General features: G+C 49.9%; 1 protein-coding gene across 5 annotated transcripts in view; it reads left to right on the forward strand.

Annotated features, from left to right (window-relative positions):
• Positions 1-15,778, forward strand: part of STOX2 (storkhead box 2) — a 201,636-nt gene extending 185,858 nt beyond the window's left edge. For 3 of the 5 annotated variants that reach the window (XM_079779214.1, XM_079779218.1, XM_079779217.1), the window contains exons 3-4: positions 1,369-3,637; positions 9,291-15,777. In XM_079779214.1, the coding sequence (XP_079635340.1) occupies positions 1,369-3,637; positions 9,291-9,486 (2,465 nt within the window). In that variant the 3' untranslated portion in view covers positions 9,487-15,777. Of the gene's footprint in view, positions 1-1,368; positions 3,638-3,832; positions 3,882-9,290 lie in introns of all 5 variants that reach the window. The other 2 variants (XM_079779215.1, XM_079779216.1) reach the window with 2 other exon arrangements.
• Positions 15,779-25,257: the final 9,479 nt, after the last annotated feature.

Genomic DNA, 25,257 nt, shown 5'->3' on the forward strand with positions numbered 1-25,257 from the left:
TGAGCACCTTTGAGAGCTGTTTACCTGCTATATGATGATCCTTTGAAGCGTGGCCAAATCAATAGGATTTTGTCTCAGTCCGTTTGGGCTGCTGTAACAAAAGACCATAGACTCGGGGGCTTTGACAACAGACACTTGTTTCTCATGGTCCTGGAGGCTGGGAAGTAAGTCCACGTTCAGGGCGCCCACACATCTGCTGTCTAGTGAGGAACGTCTTCAGAGAGAGGGCTCTGGTCTCTTCTCCTCCTCATGTCACATCCTGAGGGCTCATGCTCATGACCTCACTAAACCTCAGGCCCCACCTCCTAACACCATCATGTTGGGGTTTGGGGCTTGACGCTATGAATCATGGGGGGACACAGCAGAACTAAAAAAATCAGGAATCACATTTGCCACAGCATGGATGGGCCTGGAGAGGATTATGCTAAGCGAAATAAGCCAGTCAGAGAAAGAGAAGTATCACATGATCTCACTCATATGTGGGAATCTAATGAACGGAATCCAGAGACATAGAAGCATGAAACAGACTGTGGAATCTCAGAGGGAAGGTGGGGAGGGTGGGTGGGTGGGTGGGAAGAGATCAACCAAAGAACTTGTATGCATGTGTGCATAACCCATGGACACAGGCAATAATGTGGTGAAGGCCTGGGGTATGGGGTGGGGTCGGGCTAGACAAGGTCAATGGGGGAAGAAAGGGAACACATGTAATACTTTCAACAATAACGATTTTTAAAATCCTATATAATAAAAGGCTAATATGCAAATCGACCAAATGGTGGAACAACCAATCGCTATGACGCACACTGATCACCAGGGGGCAGACGCTCAATGCAGGAGCTGCCCCCTGGTGGTCAGTGCACTCCCACAAGGGGAGTGCAGCTCAGCCAGAAGCCCTGAGCTGGACTCATGGCTGGCAAGCGCAGCAGCGGTGGCAGGAGCCTCTCCCGCCTCCGTAGCAGAGCTAAGGATGTCTGACTGCTGGCTTAGGCTTGCTCCCCCGAGGACATCCCCGAGGACTTCCAGACTGCAAGAGGGCATAGGCCAGGCTGAGGGACCCCAGTCATATGCACATTGGGGGCGACCAGGCTGGCAGGGGAGCAGTTAGGGGCATTAGGCAGGCAGGCAGGTGAGTGGTTAGGAGCCAGTGGTCCTGGATTGCGAGAGGGATGTCCGACTGCCAGTGCGGGATTGGGCCTAAACCGGCAGTCAGACATCCCCTGAGGGGCTTCCGGATTGGAGAGGGTGCGGGTCGGGCTTTTATTGAATCTCGTGCACCGGGCCTCTAGTAAATAAGTAATAAAAAAAAAAAATCAGGCATCAACAGCGTGTTTCCTCTCCCTTCTCACGCGTGTGTTCTCTCGCTCTCAGGTGTCCCCACCCCCAGCCAAGAGATCCTGCGGCACACCCTGAACACGCTAGTGCGCGAGAGGAAGATCTACCCGACCCCCGACGGCTACTTCATCGTGACCCCACAGACGTACTTCATCACCCCTTCCCTCATAAGAACTAACAGCAAGTGGTACCACCTGGACGAGAGGATCCCCGACCGGTCCCAGTGCACCTCTCCCCAGCCCGGAACCATCACGCCCTCTGCCTCGGGCTGCGTCCGGGAGAGGACATTGCCCAGGAACCACTGCGACTCTTGCCACTGCTGCCGGGAGGACATGCACAGCACGCACGCGTCCACCCTGCAGCGGAAGCCTGCCAAGGACTGCAAAGACCCCTACTGCCCCCCGGCCCTCTGCCAGGCGCCCCCCACCGAGAAGAGCAAGAGTACCGTCAACTTCTCGTACAAGGCGGAGACGCTCTCCAAGCCCAAGGACGGGGAAAAGCAGTCCAAAAAGTTCGGGCTCAAGCTCTTCCGGCTGAGTTTCAAAAAGGACAAGACCAAGCAGCTGGCCAACTTCTCCGCCCAGTTCCCCCCCGAGGAGTGGCCCCTGCGGGACGAGGACACGCCCACGACCATCCCCCGGGAAGTGGAGATGGAGATCATTCGGCGCATCAACCCCGACCTCACCGTGGAGAACGTCATGAGGCACACGGCGCTGATGAAGAAGCTCGAGGAGGAGAAGGCGCACCGGAGCAAAGCGGGGTCCTCGGCCCATCACAGCGGGAGGAGCAAAAAGAGCCGGACCCACCGGAAGTCTCACGGCAAGTCGCGCTCGCACAGCAAGACGCGCGTGTCCAAAGGAGACCCGTCCGACGGCTCTCACCTGGACGCCCCCGGGGAGCGGGAGTACGACTTCTGCGACCCCCTGACCAGGGTGCCCAGGGAGGGCTGCTTCATCATCGAGCACAAAGGCGAGAACTTCATCATGCACGGCAGCGCCAGCGTGCTCGAGCCCCACTTCCCCATGACGCCCGAGTGGGACGTGTCGGGGGAGCTGGCCAAAAGGAGGACTGAGATGCCTTTCCCCGAGCCCTCCCGGGGGAGCTCCCACTCAAAAGTGCACCGAAGCCACAGCCATACCCAGGACCGGCGGTCCAGGAACGAGAGGCCCAGCAAAGCCAAGGAGCGGTCCAGGTCCATGGACAATTCCAAGGGCCCCCTGGGCGCGTCCTCGCTGGGGACGCCCGATGACCTGGCCGAAGGCTGCAGCCAGGATGACCAAACCCCCATCCCGTCGTCCTACATCGACGACAGCACCCTAAGGCCTGCCCAGACGGCCGGTCATCAAAGGGCTCACCTTTTGTCCCCAAGCTATAAAGAGGTGTGTATCCCAGAAATAGGCGGCGGCGGCAAGGAGCCGTCCAGCGCGTGCGGCCTCCTGGAGCCAGGCAAGCCCCCCGAGAGTTTGCCGTCCTTCGGTGACCTCAATTCCTGTCCAGCGAAAACGGCAACGGACGACTATTTCCAGTGCAACACCTCCAGCGAGACGGTGCTCACGGCGCCATCGCCCCTGGGAAAGAATAAAGAGGACCATGACCCTCTGGCCCTGGCCGAAGGGGTGAAAAAGCTGCCGCTGTCAGACAGGCAGACCCCGCTTTCCTCCAGGGAGCCTGGAGGACACAAGGAGGAGCCGCCCGCAGGGCCCGGCGGGGGCCCGGCTGCTCCGGGCGCGGCGGCGGAAGGGATGGCCAACGGACGCCTCGTGCAGCATCACAGCGCCGAGCCCAGCAGCCTGGACAAGAGGAAAGAGATCTTCAGCAAAGACACCCTGTTCAAACCTCTGCACAGCACCTTGTCCGTCAACAGCTACCACAAACCCAGCCTGTCCCTCCTCAAAGCGCACCCCAAGACACCCGCGGACACACTGCCGGGCCGATGCGAGAAGCTGGAGCCGTCCCTGGGCACGGCGGCCGCCCAGGTCCTGCCGGCCCTCCAGCGCCAGCAGGAGCCCGGGGGCACCCAGGAAGCCTCTTTTGACTATTACAACGTCTCCGATGACGACGACTCCGAGGAGGGGGCGAACAAAACCACCGAGGAGGAGAAGAACCGAGACGACGTGGGCACCATGCAGTGGCTCCTGGAAAGGGAGAAGGAACGGGACTTGCAGAGGAAATTCGAGAAGAACCTCACCCTCCTCGCCCCCAAAGACACGGACAGCAGCGGCCACCAGAGAGCCACCCACTCGGCCCGCCTGGACAGCATGGACAGCAGCAGCATCACTGTGGACAGTGGATTCAACTCCCCACGGTAGGGAGAGCCGCTCTGCACACACACACACACACACACACACACACACACACACACACACACACCCGCCCGGGGCCTGGGGCCGGGTGCAAACACCTGGAAAAAGGCGGCAGGTTTCACGGGCTCGGCTCGTGGACGAGGGTGCGGGTTGGGTGCGCTGTGTTGGTAACCGCCTGTCTCTGGCTTCTTTTGCAGGACTTGAAACCAATGTTTCTGCAGCTGTAGAGAGCGCCAATCTGGACTGGTGGGTTGGCTGGCCCCCTCACACTTGCCTCAGTCCAATCTAAGACCAACATTGCCCAGTATTTTTTCTTCAGTGTTTACAGTGCCCCCATGCTGGTAAAGAAAGGGTGTTTTGTTTTGTTTTTTTAAGTGCTTCAGAGATTGAGCAGAATGAGTACTTAGTGGGGTCTGGGAATCAATTGATTGGCTCAAGGACAAGAGTCCCTCTAGTGAGAATATACAGTTGACTCTTGAACAACCTGGGTTTGGACTGCATGGGTCAATTAGGGGCAGCTTTTTTCTTTTTTAAAATATATTTTTATTGATTTCAGAGAGAAAGGGAGAGGGCAAGAGAGACAGAAACATCAGTGATGAAAGAGAATCATTGATTGGCTGCCTCCTGCACATACCCCTACTGGGGATCGAGCCCGCAACCCAGGCATGTGCCCTGACCGGGAATCAAACTGTGACCTCCTGGTTCATGGGTTTGATGCTCAACCACTGAGCCACACTGGCTGGACAAGGGTAGATTTTTTTTTTCAATAAATACCGTAAATGTACTTTCTCTTCCTTATGACTTCCTTGACGACATTTTTTTTTCTGTAGTTGATTTTTTAAAATATATTTTATTGATTTTTTTTACAGAGAGGAAGGGAGAGGGATGGGGAGTTAGAAACATTGATGAGAGAGAAACATTGATCAGCTGCCTCCTGCACACCTCCCACTGGGGATGTGCCCGCATCCAAGGTACATGCCCTTGACCGGAATCGAACCTGGGACCTTTCAGTCCGCAGGCTGATGCTCTATCCACTGAGCCAAACCGGTCAGGGCTGTAGCTGACTTTATTGTAAGAATACAGCACGTAATACATATAACATACCAATAAGAGTTAACTGACTGTTACCAGTAATGCTTACAGTTAACAGTAAGCTATTAGTAGTTAAGTTTTGGTGGAGTCAAAAGCTACACACATATTTTTGACTGTGCAGGTCAGGGAGGGTCAACACCCCTAACCACTGTGTTGTTCAAGGGTCAACTGTAAAAGCAGATCTCAAAACCTTTCCAGTGGATGTAGAAGCTTGTTGCCATGTTAACCAGCTTCCTGGTGGCCCTCTCCACCTTCCTCATGCAGCTTCCTCTCCCCACTCACGTGTCCACAGAGAAATGGACCTTGTTCCTCCCGCAGAAAGATTGGGGGGCTCTGCTCTCTTAGATCTAAGCACGTGCCAGCACGGTTCTTCCTCCTCCTGTAGAGCTGACAGAACCAACCAGGGTCCTCTAGTCGCAGTCCTTGTTTTTAGTGGGTGCTGGTGACTCGGCGAAGGCTGGGCAGTGGAGAGTATGTAACGCTCAGTGGTCACATCCAGTGCATCGAAGTGGTTCAGGGGTTCAGAAAGCAAAAGAGAGTCTACGCACCTTCCCTTTATTTCTGCTTAACTCTACCTTCTCCTCAAAGAGAAACTGGCGGCCTCATTCTCCTTCTAAACTCTACTCCAGATTGGTGACTCTGAGATGCAGAAATACGATGAGAGATGGACATTTCTCACTAACTGTGATTCCCAAGATTTTATAATATTTATAAATTTAACAAGTATCCAGATATGGTTATTTTCATTATTAAGAATTATAATTAGTCCTGTTGTGATCATTTCACTGTATCTCTGGGTAATTTGGGGACAGAGCATCCCAAAATTAGAATTGGGAATCGTTAATCTGTCACAGATTAAGCCTTTGTTTTTTCTTAAAGGACTAGTTCTTGATTATTATCATCATCGTCATCATCATCATTGTCATGTAATCTTCTTTCATCACCATCATCATCATCATTATTGTCATGTAACCTTCTTTCCAAGTTAACCCGTGTGGAAGTCCAGTGTCTAAACAGACCACAGAGCTGGCACTCTGGTTGAAGTGGTGAGAGAGCAGGGGTCCCAGGTCTCTGCTGCCGTCCCTTGAAGAGCCCTAAGGGACCTCAGGGAGCTTGGCACTCAGTCTGAAAACTACTGGCCTATTGAGTGACTTTTCTAAGTCATAGCCTTTGCTCACTATTTTCCAAATCAAATCTTATTTACCAGTTATTTTGCACATCCTTTTCTTTCTATTTCTTTCTTCTACTCCTTTTTCTCCTCTTGAATTTCTAGCAGTGGATACCATACAGGCATGATTGAAGGTCTGTAATGGATGGTAGTTCAAGACCATCACCTATGGAAGGTGTGCTTTACTTGCCTGTACCTTATGCTCTACTCTTTCTTATTAAGACTCTACCCACCTGATGCTTTTCACACAGGAGTTACCTACCCTTCACGTTGCCCCTTGATCCCTGGACCTCCACGGAGGGAAAGCGTTAGACCTCCAGAGATACTAACGGAGACGCTGAGGGTAGCTTAATGGTTCTAACTCAAGAATTTATGAGTGGGATTATGTCTTGAAATAAGTTTATTTGCATTTCTCTAAGTGCTTTGTCATGATAGAAGGTAAAGGCTGTTCACAGGAGACAACCTTCACAAATTAGCTCTGTGTCTGTCCACTGTTACTAGGTAGAATTTTCTCTGTAAGAATATGTAGCTCACCCATAAGTTTCATGCAGTTAGCCCATAGCGGTTTCTTCTTGTATCCCTTTCATATTTAATGCGCATTGGTTACAGGCTAGATGACAAACTGGCTTTCTGTACCCATTTTTAAACTGTATTTTCTGTACACCTCGGTAAATTCACGGAGGTGCCTTTCTAATGAACGCGTGAGGAGAGTCTACAAACGAGAATATTTGAGTTATAGGGCGTTCTGCTCACGAGCGTGAGGAGTATTTTAGCCAAATAGCATTATCATACTGACACCTCCCCAGCGTTGTGAGATACAGAAATCTTAAGTGGGCCATTTACTTGGGTCTTTCAGTAAATAATTCACCAAGCAACTAAGATTCAACTAAAAAAAAACCAAAACACAAATAAAAAAAACCCCCACAGAAATGGTGATTGCCATATTCAGCTTTCAATCAAGTTCAGCCACATTCCCAGAAGTCCTCAGTCCCTTTTCTTAGAAACGTAAAGGGGATTGAGAAGGAAAAAAAACAACAACATAGAAACTTAAGCTATGTCATAGATCTAATATTGAAAAGGAAATTTTTTGACATGAAAAGTCTGCTGTTCCAAATCTGAGCCCCAAACTGGTGGATAAACATAATATGAAAGTCAGAGGCTGCCAGGGATGTGTCTGTCTAATGTACCGTGTGCCGTGTGCTGGGGGCCGCACGAAACACGTGTTCCAGGAGGGCGGACGACAGAGCGGCTGGGACAGGTCTTCTGCCTGTAAGACACGGAGACCTCAAGGCGGCACTCCATTAATTCTCTTATTATAAAAAACAAAACAAAACAAAAAAAAAACACGTTTAAATTTGAGGGATATTTTTACTGATAGCGCTCCATCTTCATGAACTTTTTCATCATCGTATCCTGAGCCCTCGATAGGAATGCCACACACTGGAGGTATGTATGTATTTATCACGATGAGGAGGTGTTGGCCATGGCAGAGAGGCATCGTGGAGCAGAGACAGCTACCAAGATGGTAGGCAGTCCCTCTCAGGGAGGTGTGTTTGCAGTGCCTGGCCTGTAGCAGGTACATGTTAAGCCCATGCCTTAACAGCTGGTTTAAAAGTGAGTTTGGGGGAACTTTAAATGTATTTTCTCATAGAAAAGGACCCCCATGGATTCCCACACCAACCCACATGGTAGCTACTTTATGCATGACATGCTAGATACAGAACAGAAATAACTCCCACGTGTCTAGCTTCGCAGCGTACAAACTCTTCATCGACGCCTGTTTCTTCATGGCCGCTCTGTGAGTAGGTAAATCACATAACTCTCCCCATGTTAAAAATGAGGAAGTTAAGTACCTGAGGGAAAAAATTATCGTGATTAAGGATGAAACTGAAGGAACCTGCCACAAAATCTCTGGGGCTGACATATTCCCTCCCTCCCTCCCTCCCCCTGACTGTGCCTCGGCTGCAGGGCTGGCAAGCCTCCGAGGGGCTTTCCTAGGGAAGGGGCCAGGTAAGTGGGAAGCCCGTCACTTTCCGTCCCTGTCGTCCGGACGCGTTGCGTGTCCTCTCGGCAGGCCCAGCGTGGCCGAGGGCACGATGGAAGAACTTCTGTAACTGTCTTAACCTTCTGGCGCTACCCTTGGCAGTCAAGGAATGCCCAGCGGTCTCTTCGGCAGTCGACAAACACAGTTTCTTTCGAACAGTGAACTCTTGGCTCCTTGGTGAGAAGCAAACTCAAGGCCACAAGGGGCTAGGATAAAGTGACCTGTTAGTAAGGGCTGCCAAGGTCTAGGGTTCAGGCAAAATTGGAGGAGGCGGGGAGAGTGGCTGTCCACCATCGCCCTTTGACCTGCAGGCTAGCCTCCGCAGGCGTCGCTCAGTCCTGGGACCAGCGCTCATCAAATGTTTTATAAACCTGGACTCTGTCCAGTGGGATGGGTGCTTTGAGCATCGTGATGGTTTCTTCGGTCTCTCTGTAAGCTGGTAAGTTTCTTGTTGCCATTTGAGGACCTTGAGCATCCGTTCAGTTCCCATCAGTCAGGCCCATAAACCTTTTTCCTGCTGTTGCTCCACACATTTGAAATCTTCCAATGTTCTAAATCTCTTGGAGCAATAAACTAGCTTCTGGTATCTAACTCAGAACAATGAAGAGAAACCAGAATACTAACATCTTTAGGTCACCTCTATTCTCTAAGAATCTCTTAAAATATAAAATACTCCTACCAAAAGTGCAGGTGTGTGTTGAGGGCGGGGGCGGGGTGCGCGGATAAATGTAAACTTCACAAACAAGTGAGTAACATCTGAGATGCCTCATCTGAAAACATAATGTATTTTCTCTAACGTGTGAACATTTGACACAGAGGTGTGAAGGTGTCTACAAAGGATTTTATTTCCACCAGTGCCGCAGGTTAGCCAATGGCACGCTTGAGGTCCAGGACCGTCAGAATCTGCCCGTGGAGAATGAAAACAGAACCCTGAGGGTACAATTACTGAGCTGGTAGAGGAGCAGTTGTGTCAGTGAATTCCCGGCCTGAAATGAGATCATTACAGGTGTATATTTATGAATATTTAAAAAAAAACCCGATGCGATCGCTGTAGATCACATTGAATTTTGAAGGAGCTTCCTCGAACGGGACAGGAGGGGAAGGCATTTAAAGTGCACGTAGCTGTAGAAGACCCTTCAGGCCTCGGGCTGCTGGTTGCACACGTGTGTGCCGCTGCCGGAGGCGTGCAGGCAGGCGCGTGTGTAAATGATGAGGGGGAGGTGGTCTGACGATGACATTATGAGCCCACAGAGGAAATCCATTAACTCCATCGTGTGCTCCTCCTCTGGAACTCGCTATGTAATCATTTATGTTCCAAACCAAACAAAACAAACCCTTTTTACTCTTTTAGCACTCGGGAGAGCCTGGCCTCCAACACGTCGAGCATTGTGGAAAGTAACCGTCGCCAGAACCCTACCTTGAGCCCGGCCCATGGCGGAGCCGGCCCGGCCTTCAACTTCCGAGCAAGCACGGACCCCCCCACAAACGAAGCTGAGAAGTTGCAGAAACCTTCCAACTGCTTGCAAGCTTCCGTGACGAGTGTGTGACCGTCGTCCGGCCTCAGATCTCCGCCTCGTTCGACACAGCCAAGTTTACGACACTGGGACTGATGTTTACATCTTCGGAAAGACAAGCATCTCAACCACAGTTTTGGTGTTTACTTAAACTGTGCTGCTAAGTAGGCTAGAGCAAGACACACAAGTCTTTCTTTCGGAGTATTGCTTTTTCCCATTTATGGCTCTGTAGCAACAGAATAGCAGTAGGGGTGATATGTACACTTTTGCTTCACTAATTGTAACTGAGCACACATAGGAGAGTCTAGACACTGTAAGTGTAATACGCATTTTCAATGTCATGCAGTTGCCAACGCCATGTTTCAATGCCACAGGTGCGTGTTGCTCCCAGTCTGTGGGCAGATGGTGCCACAGAACTGATGCTCGACACTCCCAAACAAACAAACAAAAACAGCGAAGCCACCACAAAAGGTCCCGTGCCAGGGCCCGCGGGGAGGGGAGTCCATGCCAAACAGCCGAGAAGGGACCCCGGCCCCCGGCGTGTGGATCGCTTAGGCACCGTCATGTCCTCACTGTGAGTTTCCGTGGCGCGGTTTCGCAGGAGCCCGTGGGAGTGTGTCCGAAGGGGTCGGGGTGGAGATCCTGGGAGTGTGTGTGGTCAGGATTTTGTTTTTTAAGTCCAAGATGCTTGTCTGAGTTTTAACCTTCCACCATCACAAACAGGAATATAGGCCTTTGGATCTGAAGTGGGTAGAAGGGAAGGGGCCCCCAGCCTGGCTGGGCTCGGCACTCCAGCTAGAAGAGGTAACGCGGACTTTTAGGAAAGGTGTGAGTCGGAATCGGTGAGGAGATCATTTCCTGTCCGGGAAAGGGATGATGATCCCGTCTTACGATCATAGATACGATAATTAGTTTGTTTAAAAGCAAAATGTTCTTTGTGATACAAATGAAGAGTATGGCCTGGGGATGTTATTCTTTCTAATGGAAGGACATAAATCTATTTTATGTAGTTTTAAATAGAATGCCTAAATTAGGCTGTGGGAGATAATTTTTAGTGGTTCTAGGAAAAGAGCAGGTTTAGGGAGAGTTGAACTTCAGGCCTTTTATTCCTGGGAAGATATCTATAGAGAAAGCATTAAAAGTAGTTTTTGATCAGAAATATATAGGTGCCCATGTAATGAACAACAGAATGTGCTCATTCTGCAAATGTGGTATAATTCTAACTTGTACTCCCCTTACAATTGACCGGAATAACCGTTATGCATACATGAACTGTGCCAGAGTGATGTTTACAGAGACTGTGTAACCAGTTCCAGGAGGCATGTTTAGGTGGGTGCGTGGCTATCGGCCCAGCGCGTTTCACGATGGCTTGTTCACATTTGGCTTTGGTTTACAATGCCGCGTTGAGTGCAGAGAAAGCCGGGCGGCAGCAGAGGGATGACAAATGGCCAAGCTTCAGCTGTCCAGGAAAGAGCCTTCCCGGGGCCCCGCGATTTATTTTATGGGAACAATGGAATCAATGTAGATCCTGGGAAAGCATTCGCAAAGGGGTTACAGATGACACAAGTAAACGGTCTGACAAAAAAAAAAAAAAGAGTTTATTTAGTTCAGGGGCATGTGATGTTTGGAGCCATAAAATACATACCCAGCAATCAGTCTCAGACCCAGCCAAGGCCCAGCGTGCGTGAAGGGCTCCGGCCCCGGGGTCAGGCTTCATCGCTGGAGGTCCGTTTAGAGACTGCAGTCGCATGCGCGGCCGGACTGATTCTTGCAACATTGGGGTGCTCCCTCGTGCTTCTTCAGATACTTGGAAGTTGCGTGGGGAACCGGACGCATGGGGCAGTAGAGGTTCCTTGTCTGTGCTGAGGTTGTCTGTGCTTAGGGTGAAACCCAAGCACAGGTCTCAGCTCCCACACCCCTCAAAGGCTCCCGTCAGTTGGCGTGCCGTGTCATGCCTTATTTCCTCCGAGGCATGCCCGGATGGCTCAGCGAGGCCCTCTGTCTCACTGCTTAACTATGTCCAGAAGGAAGGATAATGTCTCTAAGAGACTCCATTCCGAGTCCGTTTCCTTGGGGAGTTGTATACCATACAGTTACTAAATTCTCCTGTCTAAATTCATCCTCCCCCACCCCCACTCCCCCCGCAAAAAATCCTGCTCTCAAGTGTTCATCATACACTCAGTTCATAAATAACGTAACCATTGAAACAGTCCACCAGCCTCAGGTTGATCCTCTGAAAGTCACCGTCATCTGAATCAAATGCTGGATGACCCGGAAAAGAAATCACTACCTTTAGAAGCTTTAAAATAGGAATTTATTACTATTTTGCAAGAAATCGGTTTACAGAAGACATTGTTCCAATAAAATGTGTACACTTTCTGCCTGATGCGATGGGGTACATGATTAAAAAAAACAACCAATAACAACAACAACAAAAAAAAACCTCCCTTAGACCAGCAGCCATGAGCGTAGAAATGATGGACTTTAAAGGTGATGCGGTGTAAGCAGACGTCCCAGGTAGAAGCAGCCCGTCTGATCTCTCCGGGCTCCTGAAGAGGGGGGGAGGGTGGCAGGAAGCACATTCCAGATGGGACCCAGGATGGTCCACAGGCGAGCTTCTGGGGGACCAAGCTTCGAGGACACCCGTGTCCTCCGGGGAAATGGTAGCTTTGTGCCCACGGCTGCTTATCGAGTCTTCACTTTAAAAAAAAGAGCTTGTCACCCGAAAGGTTTACAGAATCGAATCCGGTTGAATCTCTGTGTAGCGTTCAACGTTCAAGGGTCAACCCATCTGTTGGCATTTTGCACACTTATGTATTATTATGATACAGCATATTACTTTATGGTAATTTTTATTTTTGCATATAACTACCTCCATAAATTTGATGAAGCGGCAGCCGTGCGTTGATGTGTATCGGTCAGAAAAATCGGAGTTCAGAACTCGCGTGCCATGAGGCCATGGCGTGTGTGTGTGTGTGTGTGTGTGTGTGTGTGTGTGTGTCTCGGCGATCGCCTCCGTGGACTCATGACTTCCTCATCGCCATGCTTTTCTTTCACGGCATTATTTCACCTTCAGATGTCAGCCTGTCCCTCCTCTCCTCCCCACCGAAGCGCCCTTGGTAGGAAGTTTAAATTTCTTGTCTCCCCTCCTCGTCCACGTCCTCCCCCCGCCCCCCATTCTTGCTAAAAGTTCCCCCTGGCGAAGAGCCAATTGGTAAACATAACATAGCAAGCGATTTACTCCCATAAAAATCTGATGTGAATTCTAGGTTTTCAGTAACCGAAGACACACGAGACACGTGGACCCCGACTGGGGAGCCCTTCGGTCCTCTGCCTCCACCCCATGCTGGCGTATGGAGCCCGGCGTCCCTCCCAGGAAAAGGGCTGTGCTGCGTGCCCAGGACCCCTGTCACATAGGCTGCGTTCCATTTTATATATTTGTACATCTCAGGGGACCTAACTGAGGTGGGGGGGGGGCGGTGCACCAAATACAGAAAGTGGATCGGAGAGCTGAAAGGCGACTGGCTGGGTAAAGATGACAAAAAATAAAAATAATAAAAATAAATGCCCGCTTCTCTGACTTCGGGAAGCAGACATTTTTTAACAAGTGAACCTGGGGTAACAAAGCCGAGCACCAGCTGTCCCCAAGTCTCCCTTCCCCACAGCCCAGCCAGCATTTCTAAAATGCAGATGCCAGTTCTGTTGCGGTCACCGCGGGGAGAAAAAAGCCCTCGTCGATGACAACGGAAGCATCGTTCCTGGGTTGGGCTGGCACCGCTTCCTCAGATTCCACCCGGGAAAACCACTCCTCGCCACAAAGTGTACTTGAAAATAAGTTTCTGGTTCAAAGCGTGGGCCTGTCGCTCACAACTCAGTTGTGACGATATTCTGAAGAGGCTCCGTGTATACCCTGGGCAGTGTTTGGAGCTCGAGTAAAAGCCCACCCCGACCTGTAACGACTTTGCACATTCGTTTTGGGATCTCAGAGCTCCCAAAGCACGCGGGCGCACGGACGGCTCCCCGCGCAGGTCCTCCGTCGTGCCCGCACTTGAACACACGGAGGGAGTGACACGATGACCCAGGACACGGCGGCAGCTGTCGGTGGTCTCTTGTCCTATCGGTCGGAGAGACATCCTGAGCAATCAGCCAACACAATGCTGCTTTTTTTCTGATGTGTGCTAATAAAGTCGAAGAAAACGAACACAGCTCCCCACCATTGTCCATTTTCATTCAAAAAGTCCAGGGCGCTTGGAATGTCACTCCTCCGTGCACCTTCCCGGGAGCGATTGGTGAAGGGGGCCGTCCGTCCGGTCCATTCAGAGCCTCTGTGATCGGCAGTAGACCTAGGCGTACGCCGTGTTTCCAGGTGCCTATCGGCTCTGTGATTCCTGGGCTAACACGCCGTCTCTCAAGGAGCACGGCTGCTCCGGGCAGTGGAAGGTGCTGAGACGGAAATTTCAATGAAGAGCTGTATCAGGGTCTCGGTGCTTCGTAGCGCAACAGCCCGCCAGCCCTCAGCGAGCCCTGCTCGGGAGAGTCTGGGTTTACCAGGGAGCTGGTCCAGTTGGGAGTGCCCTCAAATTAGGAGATAGGACATCCTTGATGAGGGCCTTCTCTGTGGCCACGGGCGGGTCACAGGACCCGTGGGCCGCGTTCTGGCAGGTGACAGACCCGCAGAAGTGGCCCTTCCCTTCCCTCTCCCAGCACCCCCACCCCTGGGCCCCCCGGCCTGTCCTGCCCGTTGTCTGGGCGGCCCGTTCTCATCTGTTCCTGAGTGGCTCTCCCGCACGTGTGTAGGGCTCGGGGAAGCTAGGACACAGGAAACATGAATGCAACAGCCATGGAGAACGTCGTTTTGCTTTGGGTCAGTAAAATACGGGCAGGAAAGAGATTACCATCGGTCTGATCTTTGCCACGTCAGGTAACCGAATCAGCTGTCACTCCGTCACTCTCCCAGTAGGGTTGACAGTATTTAGGCGACATCCAATATTTCCCCATTTCATAAGTTACACACACACACACACACACACACACACACACACACACACACACACTATTCATGGTTAAACTTCCTGGTGTGTCTGAAACAGACCTCGGCATCTCCCTGGCTGAGCTCATCTCGGCGTCTTGCAGCAGCATCCCAGGATTCCCCGGCGATGGCTCCCCTAACACACCCTCCTGTGTGTTCACAGTTGTGTTTTCTATGACTTGCAGTTGCTGGTTTGCAAGGTTCAGCATTCTACACGGCTCAAGGGGGACTAAACCTCCTCCTTATGATTGTATATTATCTGTTATCGGGCTTTAAATCGCTCCTGTTGGCTTCAAATGCGAACACACACATGCACACGCACACGCACACACCCTGCCCACGAGGGAAGGGGCTGTTTCCCACGCGAGGCAGTGATCCCTGGGAGCCCACGGAAGGCTAGAAGCTTGGCTGGTCCACGTATCGCTGCCTACCTCCCTGTCCGAAGGTTGACCTTGGCACCCCATTCCCTTGCTCCCACCAAAAAGAGGTACCAAATCTGAGATCTGGGATCTCCAATTTCAGTCCTCTGCAGTTCTAGGACATTTATCATGAACCACACACGCAGCAGCTCCTCGCCTTCCTATCTTCCATGGTCCTCCCTGCCTCCTCTCCGCGCCCGCCCCACCCCCCCCACCTAGATACCCATACACCGCCTCGGTTTCCACATTGGAAGGGCGAAGTCGTGTGTGGCATTGGCACACATGATGGTTAGCACCGGAGCTAACCCCAGGTCACCTTCCTGTGAGTATCGACAGCTACAGATTAAGGTCCTTAGAGTAGTTGACATAGATACGACTTCCTAGCAGAGAATTAAATTTCGACGTTCAGTTTAAAGGGATCATAATTCTGCAGGTACCCTCCTCTGAGTGACTGAATGTGACTATTGCATTAGGGGTAAATGAATTAAGAAGTGCAAGTGGGATTTACTGTATGTTAGGAAGGAGTTTTGCAGCCAAGACTGCCTTGAATAAAATGTGTTTGCACTGAAAAAAAAAATTTTAAATTACTTGGTCTCTGGTTGCTGTAAAGGTCATCCAAGATGGATGTTCTGTTTATATTGTATAGTATTTCATATGAAATAATTACAGTTCATGAAATGTCTTCCCTAATGTTACTGATTTATAACAGCACATTTGTAACATGGTTTTTATCGTGTCAGTGTGCCATATTGTAAATGATGATTACTTGTCATGCTTAGTATAATAACTTAAAAGAAAAAAAAAGCACAGGGATTTTTGTAAGTCTATATTTGAAAGTCCCTCCATATGGTAATATTGTGTTCATGTTGTTTATGTAGTGTTGTGTGGAATATCCATTTTGGATTGTGTTACTTTTTAAGATATTAAATAACATTTGGTTATATGTCTAAGTGGATTTTTTTTTGGCACCCAGGAAAGAATAGATGAGATCAACTTATTTCCCTGCTCTGTTAATATGATTTCATAACAAGTTTTTATTACACAATCATGATTAGAGCTTTTGAAGTAAAACAGCTGAAAATAGGAATTTCTGGTCAAAATCCTTTTCCAGGAATGTTGAAAAACATCACATTTTTGACTAGCTATTCAAATGTAAAAGACGGAGGCTTAGAGATGCATATAATTAAGTTTTCTATAGGAAATTATAAAGAGATGTGGATGTTGTTTTGTTAGCACTCAACTCCTATCCCCAAATAAACGTGACACCCCCCCCATCCCCCCACCCCCAGTAAGCATTCGAAGATACTGGCATCCTCCGATGAGTCCTTGCACAAGTTCGGAATGCCTCCAGGCTTGATTGCCTTCAGAATCTGCCCAGTGCTCCTTTGTCTCTGCTCAGTGGTGGCAAATCTTTTTTTTTTTTTAATATATTTTATTGATTTTTTACAGAGAGGAAGAGAGAGGGATAGAGAGTTAGAAACATCGATGAGAGAGAAACATCGATCAGCTGCCTCTTGCACACCCCCTACTGGGGATGTGCCCGCAACCAAGGTACATGCCCTTGACCGGAATCGAACCTGGGACCCTTGAGTCCACAGGCCGACGCTCTATCCACTGAGCCAAACCGGTCTCGGCAGTGGTGGCAAATCTTTGTCCTGGGAGACTGGACTTCATTTTTCTCAACCCAAAAGTGATCTGTTCAATCCATTAAGCTAGGACATAACATTCTTTTCTTTAATGTTGATTTTTAGGGAGAGAGGCAGGGAGAGGGATGATAGAAACATCCATAAGAGAGACACATCATCGGTCAGCTGCCTGCTGCACGCCCCCTATTGGGGATCGAGCCCACAACCTGGGCATGGGCCTTGACCAGGAATCGAACCGGTGACTTCTTGGTTCCTGGGTCGACACTCCACCTCCGAGCCACACCAGCCGGGGGAACCAGCATTCTTAATGAAACACAGGATGGCACTGCAGAGTGGAGCCTGACTTTCTTGTCAAGGCGACGCCCAAGCAGGCTTACTGCTTTGGACAATGGCAGTCGTGGGGATACGTGGTGAGACCTCAAGGCTACAACTTGGAAGGACAAGCCTTATTTTAGTGGAAAGAGTTTGTCTCTGTGTTTCAAACTGCCCCAGGGCAGACACTCCATTTTTCACCAGTGAAGTTGGGAAGAGCAAGAACACTGAGAGCGCATTGTGAGTTTCACCCGGGACCAGGGGCTGCGGGGCCGGGGGTGTCTCTCAGCTCGGCTAGTCAGCTGGACGCGGAGGCAATGTGGCGGCTTCCTGAGAAGAAGCAAGGCGGGACTCGGACCCCTTCGAGAGAATGGTCACAGTACAGAAGAACCTTTTCTTTCCAAAGGAAGTGGTATGGTTTTAACCTAATTTTAAGTATGCAGAGTGGTGGGATTTTTTTCCCCTCCCATAAAGACAACCCAAGCAGAGTACTCCATATTTGCCCCAACCCTGTTCCAGCTATGAAATCAAGAGCCACTGAATAATAAAAAGTCATTCACCCAACTTTAATCATTCATTTAATGGTGAAAGCTTATCCCTACTGTGGGAATACGTGGATTCAATGACATTCGAGCTCAATGGCTCCAGACTTTTCCTGTAAAGTGAATAGTTCATCATGGGACACATGTGTGTGATGAATATTCACAGAGCGCCTTGCACGCACCACACAGGAGTTTCAAGAAAAATCAAGGCACCTGCTCTCGAGACAGGCTGGGGAGGGTTTCTGGTGAGTCTTAAAAGAGTTGCATTAGAAGTAGGACGTTGGGCGTGAAAGGGAGGTTCGGTACCTTAGATGAGACAGGAGAGGCCAGCAGTGTGGGTCTGGGATGCAAGGGGTGACATGGAACAGATGCTCAGTGAAGGGGCCAGTCTCCCTCCTCAGTCAGAGCGAGGACTTGGGGGCTGTGTCTGCCGCTCAAATGGAGGGAACGTCCTGCACCTTGAGCCAGCATTGGGCTTGCCTGGGTGACCACTTACATGGGTGACCCCAAATTCCATCGAACACGCTCCTCCCAGGTCACCTGCCTTCATGTCCTCCTTTCTTCTCTTTGTTGTAAAGTTCCATGCATTATTTTTCTTTGCTGTTACCTAGGGTGTATTTTACTTTACTCTTTTCTCTACGTAAAACCAATAATTTGTGCTTGTTGTTATGCTATCTTGTCTATTAATATTTGGACTCATTCCTGATCACCATTATATATATGTAATTATCTATAATGTTTATTAATATAGTAATATATTAATAACATAGGAATATGTAACATAATTTATATATATACCACTGATTGCTAGTGTTTTAAATTTCATATTTATATTGCCTTTCCCTCTTTGTATCCACAGTCCACTATTTTCCTACAATCTCATTTTCTCTCATCTTTGTGCTAAGAGCCTTTTGTTCTTCAGCGTTTATATAGAAATCTATCAAAAGCCTGAGTAATCACTGGCAACTTTCAGAGATAGATGGATGGGTAGATAGCTTTTGCATTAGACCAGAGATCTCTGTATTGATATCGTCTGTAAGTAGCAATGAAACAAAAAGACGTGCAAGAAAGTTCAGTGTGGCTCCCAACCAACCACAGTGATGAAGGTATGTGTTCGCTGGTTTTTTAGCCCTTCCGAACTTTCTGGTACTTTATTTTTAATTTTCATTTAGTTTTTTAAAATTTTATTTTAGAGAGAGGAAGGGAGAGATGGAGAGAGAGAGAGAAACATCAATGTGGGAGAGAAACAGTGATTGCCTGCCTCCTGCACACGCCCCCGACTGGGGACCGAACCCAGAACCTGGGTATGTGCCCTGTCAGGGAATTGAACGGACCGCCTGTTGGCACACAGGATGATGCCTCCACCCACGGAGCCACACCAGCCAGGGCTCTGGTACTTTCAGATGCTCTGGTTCACGTGTGCATTTTCTGATAGGATCCGCCGCCTTTCTGAGGAGCCCTGGCTTCTTCCCTTGGAGGACGGCATTAGAAACCAAGACCGAGGTGCTAGGAAAGCCCCCCGCTGCTGGAGAGCCCACATTTTTAGGCCCTTCGGCTGAGGCAGCAAGGAGATAGAGCAGGGAGATACTCGTACATGTGAGTACGTGTCCATAAATACTTCCACAGGTAACATCTGTATCTCTAGTGAGCTCCATGTGAGTTCATACTGATGGAGCCAAGGCTGATCCGTTACTACAGAGATCACTCTAGCCTTGTCCCCTGCTTATCTGTGACCCCCTGCTCCAGCCTGAGAGGCCCGGCTCTGCTTAGCTGTTCACTTGCAGTAGATGAGTTTGGTACTTCATCCATGGCACTTTATAAAACTGATGAGGTAAATATGGATAAACACGGAAGTGAAAAAATAGAACATTTTCTCAAAAAATAGACTACCTAGCGTGACAGAACAGTGAAGACCATAAACTTATTAATGGACGTATTGCGTCCTACTAAGGTTGACCTAAAGAACTGTAAGGTTCAGAGGAAAGGGGGCCATGTTAATATTACGTCATGTGTGTCTTCCCTGATGTCGCCCTGTCAGCGCTTGGAAAGTGGTGTGTGGACATCACAGTAATTACCTCATGTTGGGTAAGCCCCGTGTCCTTCCCCCCCCCCCCCCAGGCCCGATCGCACATGTCTAAATGTTAATCACGTTTCAGGGTCCAGCCACATGCCTGTCTTTCCCCGAGGGCTCTTCTGAGCACCCCTTTCCACTCTCCTGCCCTGGCCAAGCAGGGTCTCTTTCCCTCCCTCACATGTATCATTTCCAACCCGGGACCCTCCACTTCTGTCTTAAAGTCAGGAGTTCAGACTCCTGCCCAAGACCATGACCTCAGCTCAACCATCCACGCCACGTTTACGCTATTTCCTGGGTTCCCTGGGGGCACTTCCTCTTGCCACTGCTTCTCGGTGACCCCGTGAGCTCTGAAGCTCCAGCACACCTTCCGGAGGCCTGCTGTGCGAGAAAGGGCCCGGTGTGCGGCCTTCGGAGGGATTTCAAAAGGGTGGCGAGCTCTGCCCACGCCTGCTTCTAACATAAGTCGCCGAGAAGTGCGCTCACTGCGCTGTTGGAAGTGTGTCTTCCCGGTCACAAGAGGAAGCCAGGGACCAGGGTATGGCTTTGGAAAGTCAAAACTGTTAGAAGAGGGAGAGCAGATGGGAAGCCTTAGTGCCTGCCTTTGCCCCTTGGGCTGGGCTCCGGAGGGACAGTCTCCATGGAAGAGGGGTGCAGGGAGGTGGCCAGAAGCCAGAGACTTCGGCAGGAGAAGCTGTGGGCTGTGGGGGCAGCTGGAGGGCGGAGTGCAGAGTTCATTTGCGGGGAAGAGCGCTGTGCGGGCGCCCTGCAGGGCTGCGAGCAGGTTCCTCCCAAGCACCCGGCGAGGCGCCGCGGGAGTACTAGTACTTGGGACCATGCCCACAATCTGTTTCCTTGTAACCTTATCTGAAAGCTAAAGACAGCTGACCGTTATTTATGCAAACTTTCCATAAAAGTGGAACAAAACTTTTACTTTCTCTCTCTCTCTCTCTCAATTTCAGTTTCCCCCGCACCGTAGCCACATGTTTTTCTTTCTGTTTCTTGTCATTTCTTCCCCACCCTCCTGCTCCTTCTCCTTTTGCATCTGCGAGATTTACGCCACAGCTAATTTTTCATTTTAATGTTCTCATTCCCCTCCCCACCCCCCCACCCCATCCCAAGCTTTTAAAGCAAGTTCTTGGTTTTGATTTCGTGGTAATCTTTCTGTATATCTTCCTACAACCATGTCCCCAGCGGTGGCTAACTCATTTTGTCGCTGTCATGTGACCAGAGAGTTCTAACCAACTACTTGCTATGATTCCCAAATACCCAGGTTAGCTAAAAATAATAAAGCAAAATAAACAAAACAAAATAAAACGTAAAGCCTTGCTCCGGGTTGCCATGGACATCAGGCCCCACGTTGCCCTCGCAGCTCCGGTTGACCTGTGCTGTTGGCATTGGGCATTCAGCCATGGCACTAGAATGAAGCTGTTCTCTGAGGCACAGGGTGCAGAGACCGTGACTGGACTCCTGCCCTGGGTGTGACGGGGGTCAGGGTGCACTGAGTGACCGCAAGGTCAAGTTCCCAAAGGGGGACGTGGCGTGGCAGGTGCGCTGGCCAGAGGCTCCTGGTTCCCGCCTCTTCAAAGCCTCGCCTCGACGAAAAGACCCCTCTTCATCTTAGCTTTCTGCAGGTGCCCACCTTTTGTCACAGGAAGCAGATGTTATTTTAAACTCAGAACACCGCTCATAAAGGAAGTTTATGAATCACAATAAACAGAGGAAAGGCCACAAATTATGACTCGGTGTGTCCTCTGTTTTAATCCTCTCTGGTTAGCTAAGCCCTTCCTTTCTCTGAGCACCTTCTGGCCGCCTCGCCTCTGTTGGGGGCTGAACCCCAAAGCTCGTCGATTTCTCTTGCGCATGAAAAGCCTTATTAATTTTTTGAAGTTGCAGATCGCTGTGCTCCCTGCTTTCCAGAGCAAAGATGTCCTCCTGGACTCCGTGACGTGCAATCCGATTTGTCACACGAGGTGGGACTCATGGGGGAAGGTAAGGACGGCCTCTTTCTTTAGGCCCCGAGAAAATGCCGTCATGCTGGGAGACATGCACCACGTGTGGCCAGGATAAGCGGGCGCTTGATTTGTTCTTATTCTTCACTTTAGCACTTAACCATTCTCCCCAAACCATTCGTCACAACCAGCCCCTCTCCCCTCGGAATCTAATGGAGAGTCTCCAGATACTTCCTGCTGGGCCCTGAACCCACGCTTGTCAGTTCATGTTGTGGTTAATTCATCCTTATCATCATTTGTAATCAGTGTATCTAAATCGTAGACTTGAAAAAACATCACCCCCAAAAGATAGTCCATTAAAGGGGATGATTTTTTTAAAATCCAGGACCTTGTTAGTGTAGATTGGGGTTTTGCAAAGCTAGGTAGATAAATGAAGCTTAAATTTGATAGTACCCTGAATACTGCTTTTCTAAACTCAGAAATAAATAAAACACCGTTTGAGTAAGGAACCAAAGTCAATAGGAAGATTATACACAAATATACCCGCGTGTATTGTCCTATCATTTGAATATTCATTTGATGCAATGGGTATTTTGAGCAGCGAATGCTCAGTGCTTTCCTTCTGGCTGCTAGGCAGCCCGGTCTGCTCCGGGGACACAGAGTGAAAGTCATAATCGCTGTCTTCTAGGGGCTTCCGAAGGGAATGTCACCCCATGCCTGGACCAGTAGCGATGCAACCAGGGTGCGAAACGCTGAGGAGAGCGTGGGACAGCCACCTGCCTGGTGCGGCCCCCGTTCCAGAGCGCTCCCACCTGCTCCCCACGGAGGGAGCTGGCTGCCAGCCCACTCATCCAACCCCTGAGGCTCAGCATGCGGACCTGTTACAAATATGGGGATGGGTCCTGCCTCCCCTACTTCACAGGGACGTCTGTGAGGGTTGCACGAGCTCTATCAGGTAAGGGACAGAACCAGCAGGTGCTGCTGTGGCGACAGAGGGCAGTGCGCCATCATGGCTCTGTTGTGGCAGAGGCATTCTTACAGGCGACGGGGACAGAGGCTGGACCCTCAAAGCAGGTAAGGACCGAGGGGCCTCAGAGTGCTCCAGGCATTGATGACAAAGATTTATTTATTATTTAAATTTCTTTATTGATTAAGGTATTACATATGTGTCCTTATTCACCCATTACCCCCACCTCCTTATTCATGCCCCCACCCCCCTATTGTCTGTGTCCATTGATTAGGCTTATATGCATGCATACAAGTCCTTTGGTTGATCTCTCCCCTGATGACAAAGATTTAAAAGCAGGAGAAAGATGCCTTTGGAAGACAGGCACCATGCATAATGCACCCTTTACACGTAATGTTTACTTTCATGGATGCCGTGAGTGCGTGTGGGGGATAAGGGGAGCTAACATTACATATAAATTTTCTAACACAGTTTTGGTACAGAACATCAAAACTGGTCATCGGAAAGTGTGACACACTGGAAGACTGTCACATGTCATTCTGATGCCCGTGTCTGGGGATGGAGCCATCAAATCGCCGCCCCCGCTACCCCCACCCTCCACCCCCCACACACACTTGCTTTACTGTCTTCAGCCTGACTTTCAGCAGGAAGTCCTCGGTTGTAGCCCATCCCCCTCCAGTCATTTTAGCACCGGGGTGTTCTTTGCTGTTCTTCCTTTCCCCAGGTACGTCCTGTGGGCCCCAGTGGATTCTGAAGCCCTTGAAGTTGGGAAGGCTTCCCCACCGTCACTTCCCAGGGCCAGGCAGGTGCTGGTGAGCTGTTCTCCCTGCTTCGTGTTAACATGCCCCGAATTCCGACCGTCACACCCACTTGGGGTCCCTTGGGGGTGTCAGGGCATCATTCACAACAGGACCCATAATACGCTTGCACCCGGCTCTACAGAAAAAGCCTTCAGGACTCCGGAAACACCTGTGGTTTTGTGCTGAGTCACCACACCACCCGCAATCATTGATGTGAGTTGCCATGATCTTGCTCTATTTTCCTTTTGATTTGAAATGTTTCAATACCAAATCTGAACTCAAAATACAAATCCACATGTTACTCTTCTGCTTAACTCCTTTCAAGGGCCCAAATATGTGAATCATATCCAACTCTTTTTTTTTTAATATTTTTTTTATTGATTTCAGAGAAGAAGGGAGAGGGAGAGAGAGAGAGAAACACCAATGATGATAGAGAATCGTTGATTGGCTGCCTCCTGCACGCACCACACTGGGGATTGAGCCTGCAACCTGGGCCTGTGCCCTGACTGGGAACCAAACCGTGACCTCCTGGTTCATAGGTTGACGTTCAACCACTGAGACCTTACTCACTCAGGATTCTGATTCGGTGAGCCTGGTGGTGCCCAGGCTTAGCTATTTTTGGGGAAAAAAATCCCTAAGATTGAGCCTGTTTCCTTCACTATCTCCCTCCTCCTCCTCCTCCTTCAAAAGAAGTAGTTTGAAGTTTGCTGGTGGTTTCTTCAAATGGCCTTCAGGAATCGGGAAATGTTCACCTTTTTCTTTCCTGCCTCCTCAGACGTAGGTCTAACAAGCCAAACGCGAAGTTATGCCACTGTCAAGCCGAGACGCTGTACACAACCGCTCATATTTTCCAAGGACAAGACATCCTCAAAAATTCCTTCCTGCGATTACAGAATCCTCTTTACACCGGAAGCCTCCTCCGTAGGTATTCTCCTGGCTCCATGGAGATGGTAAGGCTCTGCTCCATATGCACAGCATGCTGACCCCAGGCATATCCTCTCCACCACACCGACCCCTGAGCCATTGCTTCTCAATGCAGTGTCCCCCTCACCCTGTAAACACACGTCCGTCCGCGGAGGAGAGAGCCATCCCCACGGCTGCCTGCCCCTTGGCGAACATGGGAAGAAGCTAAGTTTGTCTTTGAGCCACTTTTCCCTTCTCGGTCCTTCCGCTCTTCTCTCATGCGCTGGAGGAGAGCCAGCCGCTGTCTCGAAGAGTTTCCTTTTCCAAAGGGGCTCGTCTCATAGAAGAGCCTACAGTCGGAGGATGCCAGTGGACATCACCTTCCGCGTAATTTCCGAAGAGTCTGTGAGGTGTCTTTCCGTCCCAGTGTCCGTAACGAGGCTGTTGAGGGGAGGGGCTGTGTCATCTTTGTGTCTTCTGCTCTGACACAGGCATCTGCGTTGAGTGAACGGCTGAACAAATGCGTGAAGAAATGTGTGTGTGAGAGCGGCCGGGGGGATGTAGGCACCGGGGTGGGGGGGACCTTCAACAACGTCGCAGATCAGTCAAGGTCACCTGGCATTCCTTTGATTCTGTTGTGTTGTTGCTGTTGATCCTCATCTGAGGATATTTTTTCCATTAATTTTTAGAGAGATTGGAAGGGAGAGAGAGAAACATCGATGTGAGAGAGATACATTGATGGGCTGCCGCCCGCAGGTGTCCCAACCAGAGCCGGGGACGAAATCTGCCACCCAGGTATGTGTTCTTGACCGAAAATGGAATCGGCGATCCTTTGGTGTGCGGGCCGATGCTCTACCACTGAGCCACACCGGCCAGGGCTGATTCTGTTTTGTTTCAAAGTTTGAACAGCTAAATGAAGAGCCTATGAGATGGAGGTCCCCTCTTTTAAGAAGCTTCTACGTGGAATCTGTGGCGGTGGTACTCATAGATTCTCGGGGTGTTTTTATCAGTATTCCTAGGGCGGCATCATGAGCAATATATTTTAAACAAAACAACTGATATTTGAAAAGTATTTGAGATAGAATGTATTTGTAGATTTGGAAGATAACTTGAGTAAAGTTAGAATAACCTGTCCTGAGCAATCGCTAGCCTCGCCTGTGAAT

Source organism: Cnephaeus nilssonii (assembly GCF_951640355.1).
Source record: "Cnephaeus nilssonii genome assembly, chromosome: 8".
Taxonomy (NCBI): Eukaryota; Metazoa; Chordata; class Mammalia; order Chiroptera; family Vespertilionidae; genus Cnephaeus; species Cnephaeus nilssonii.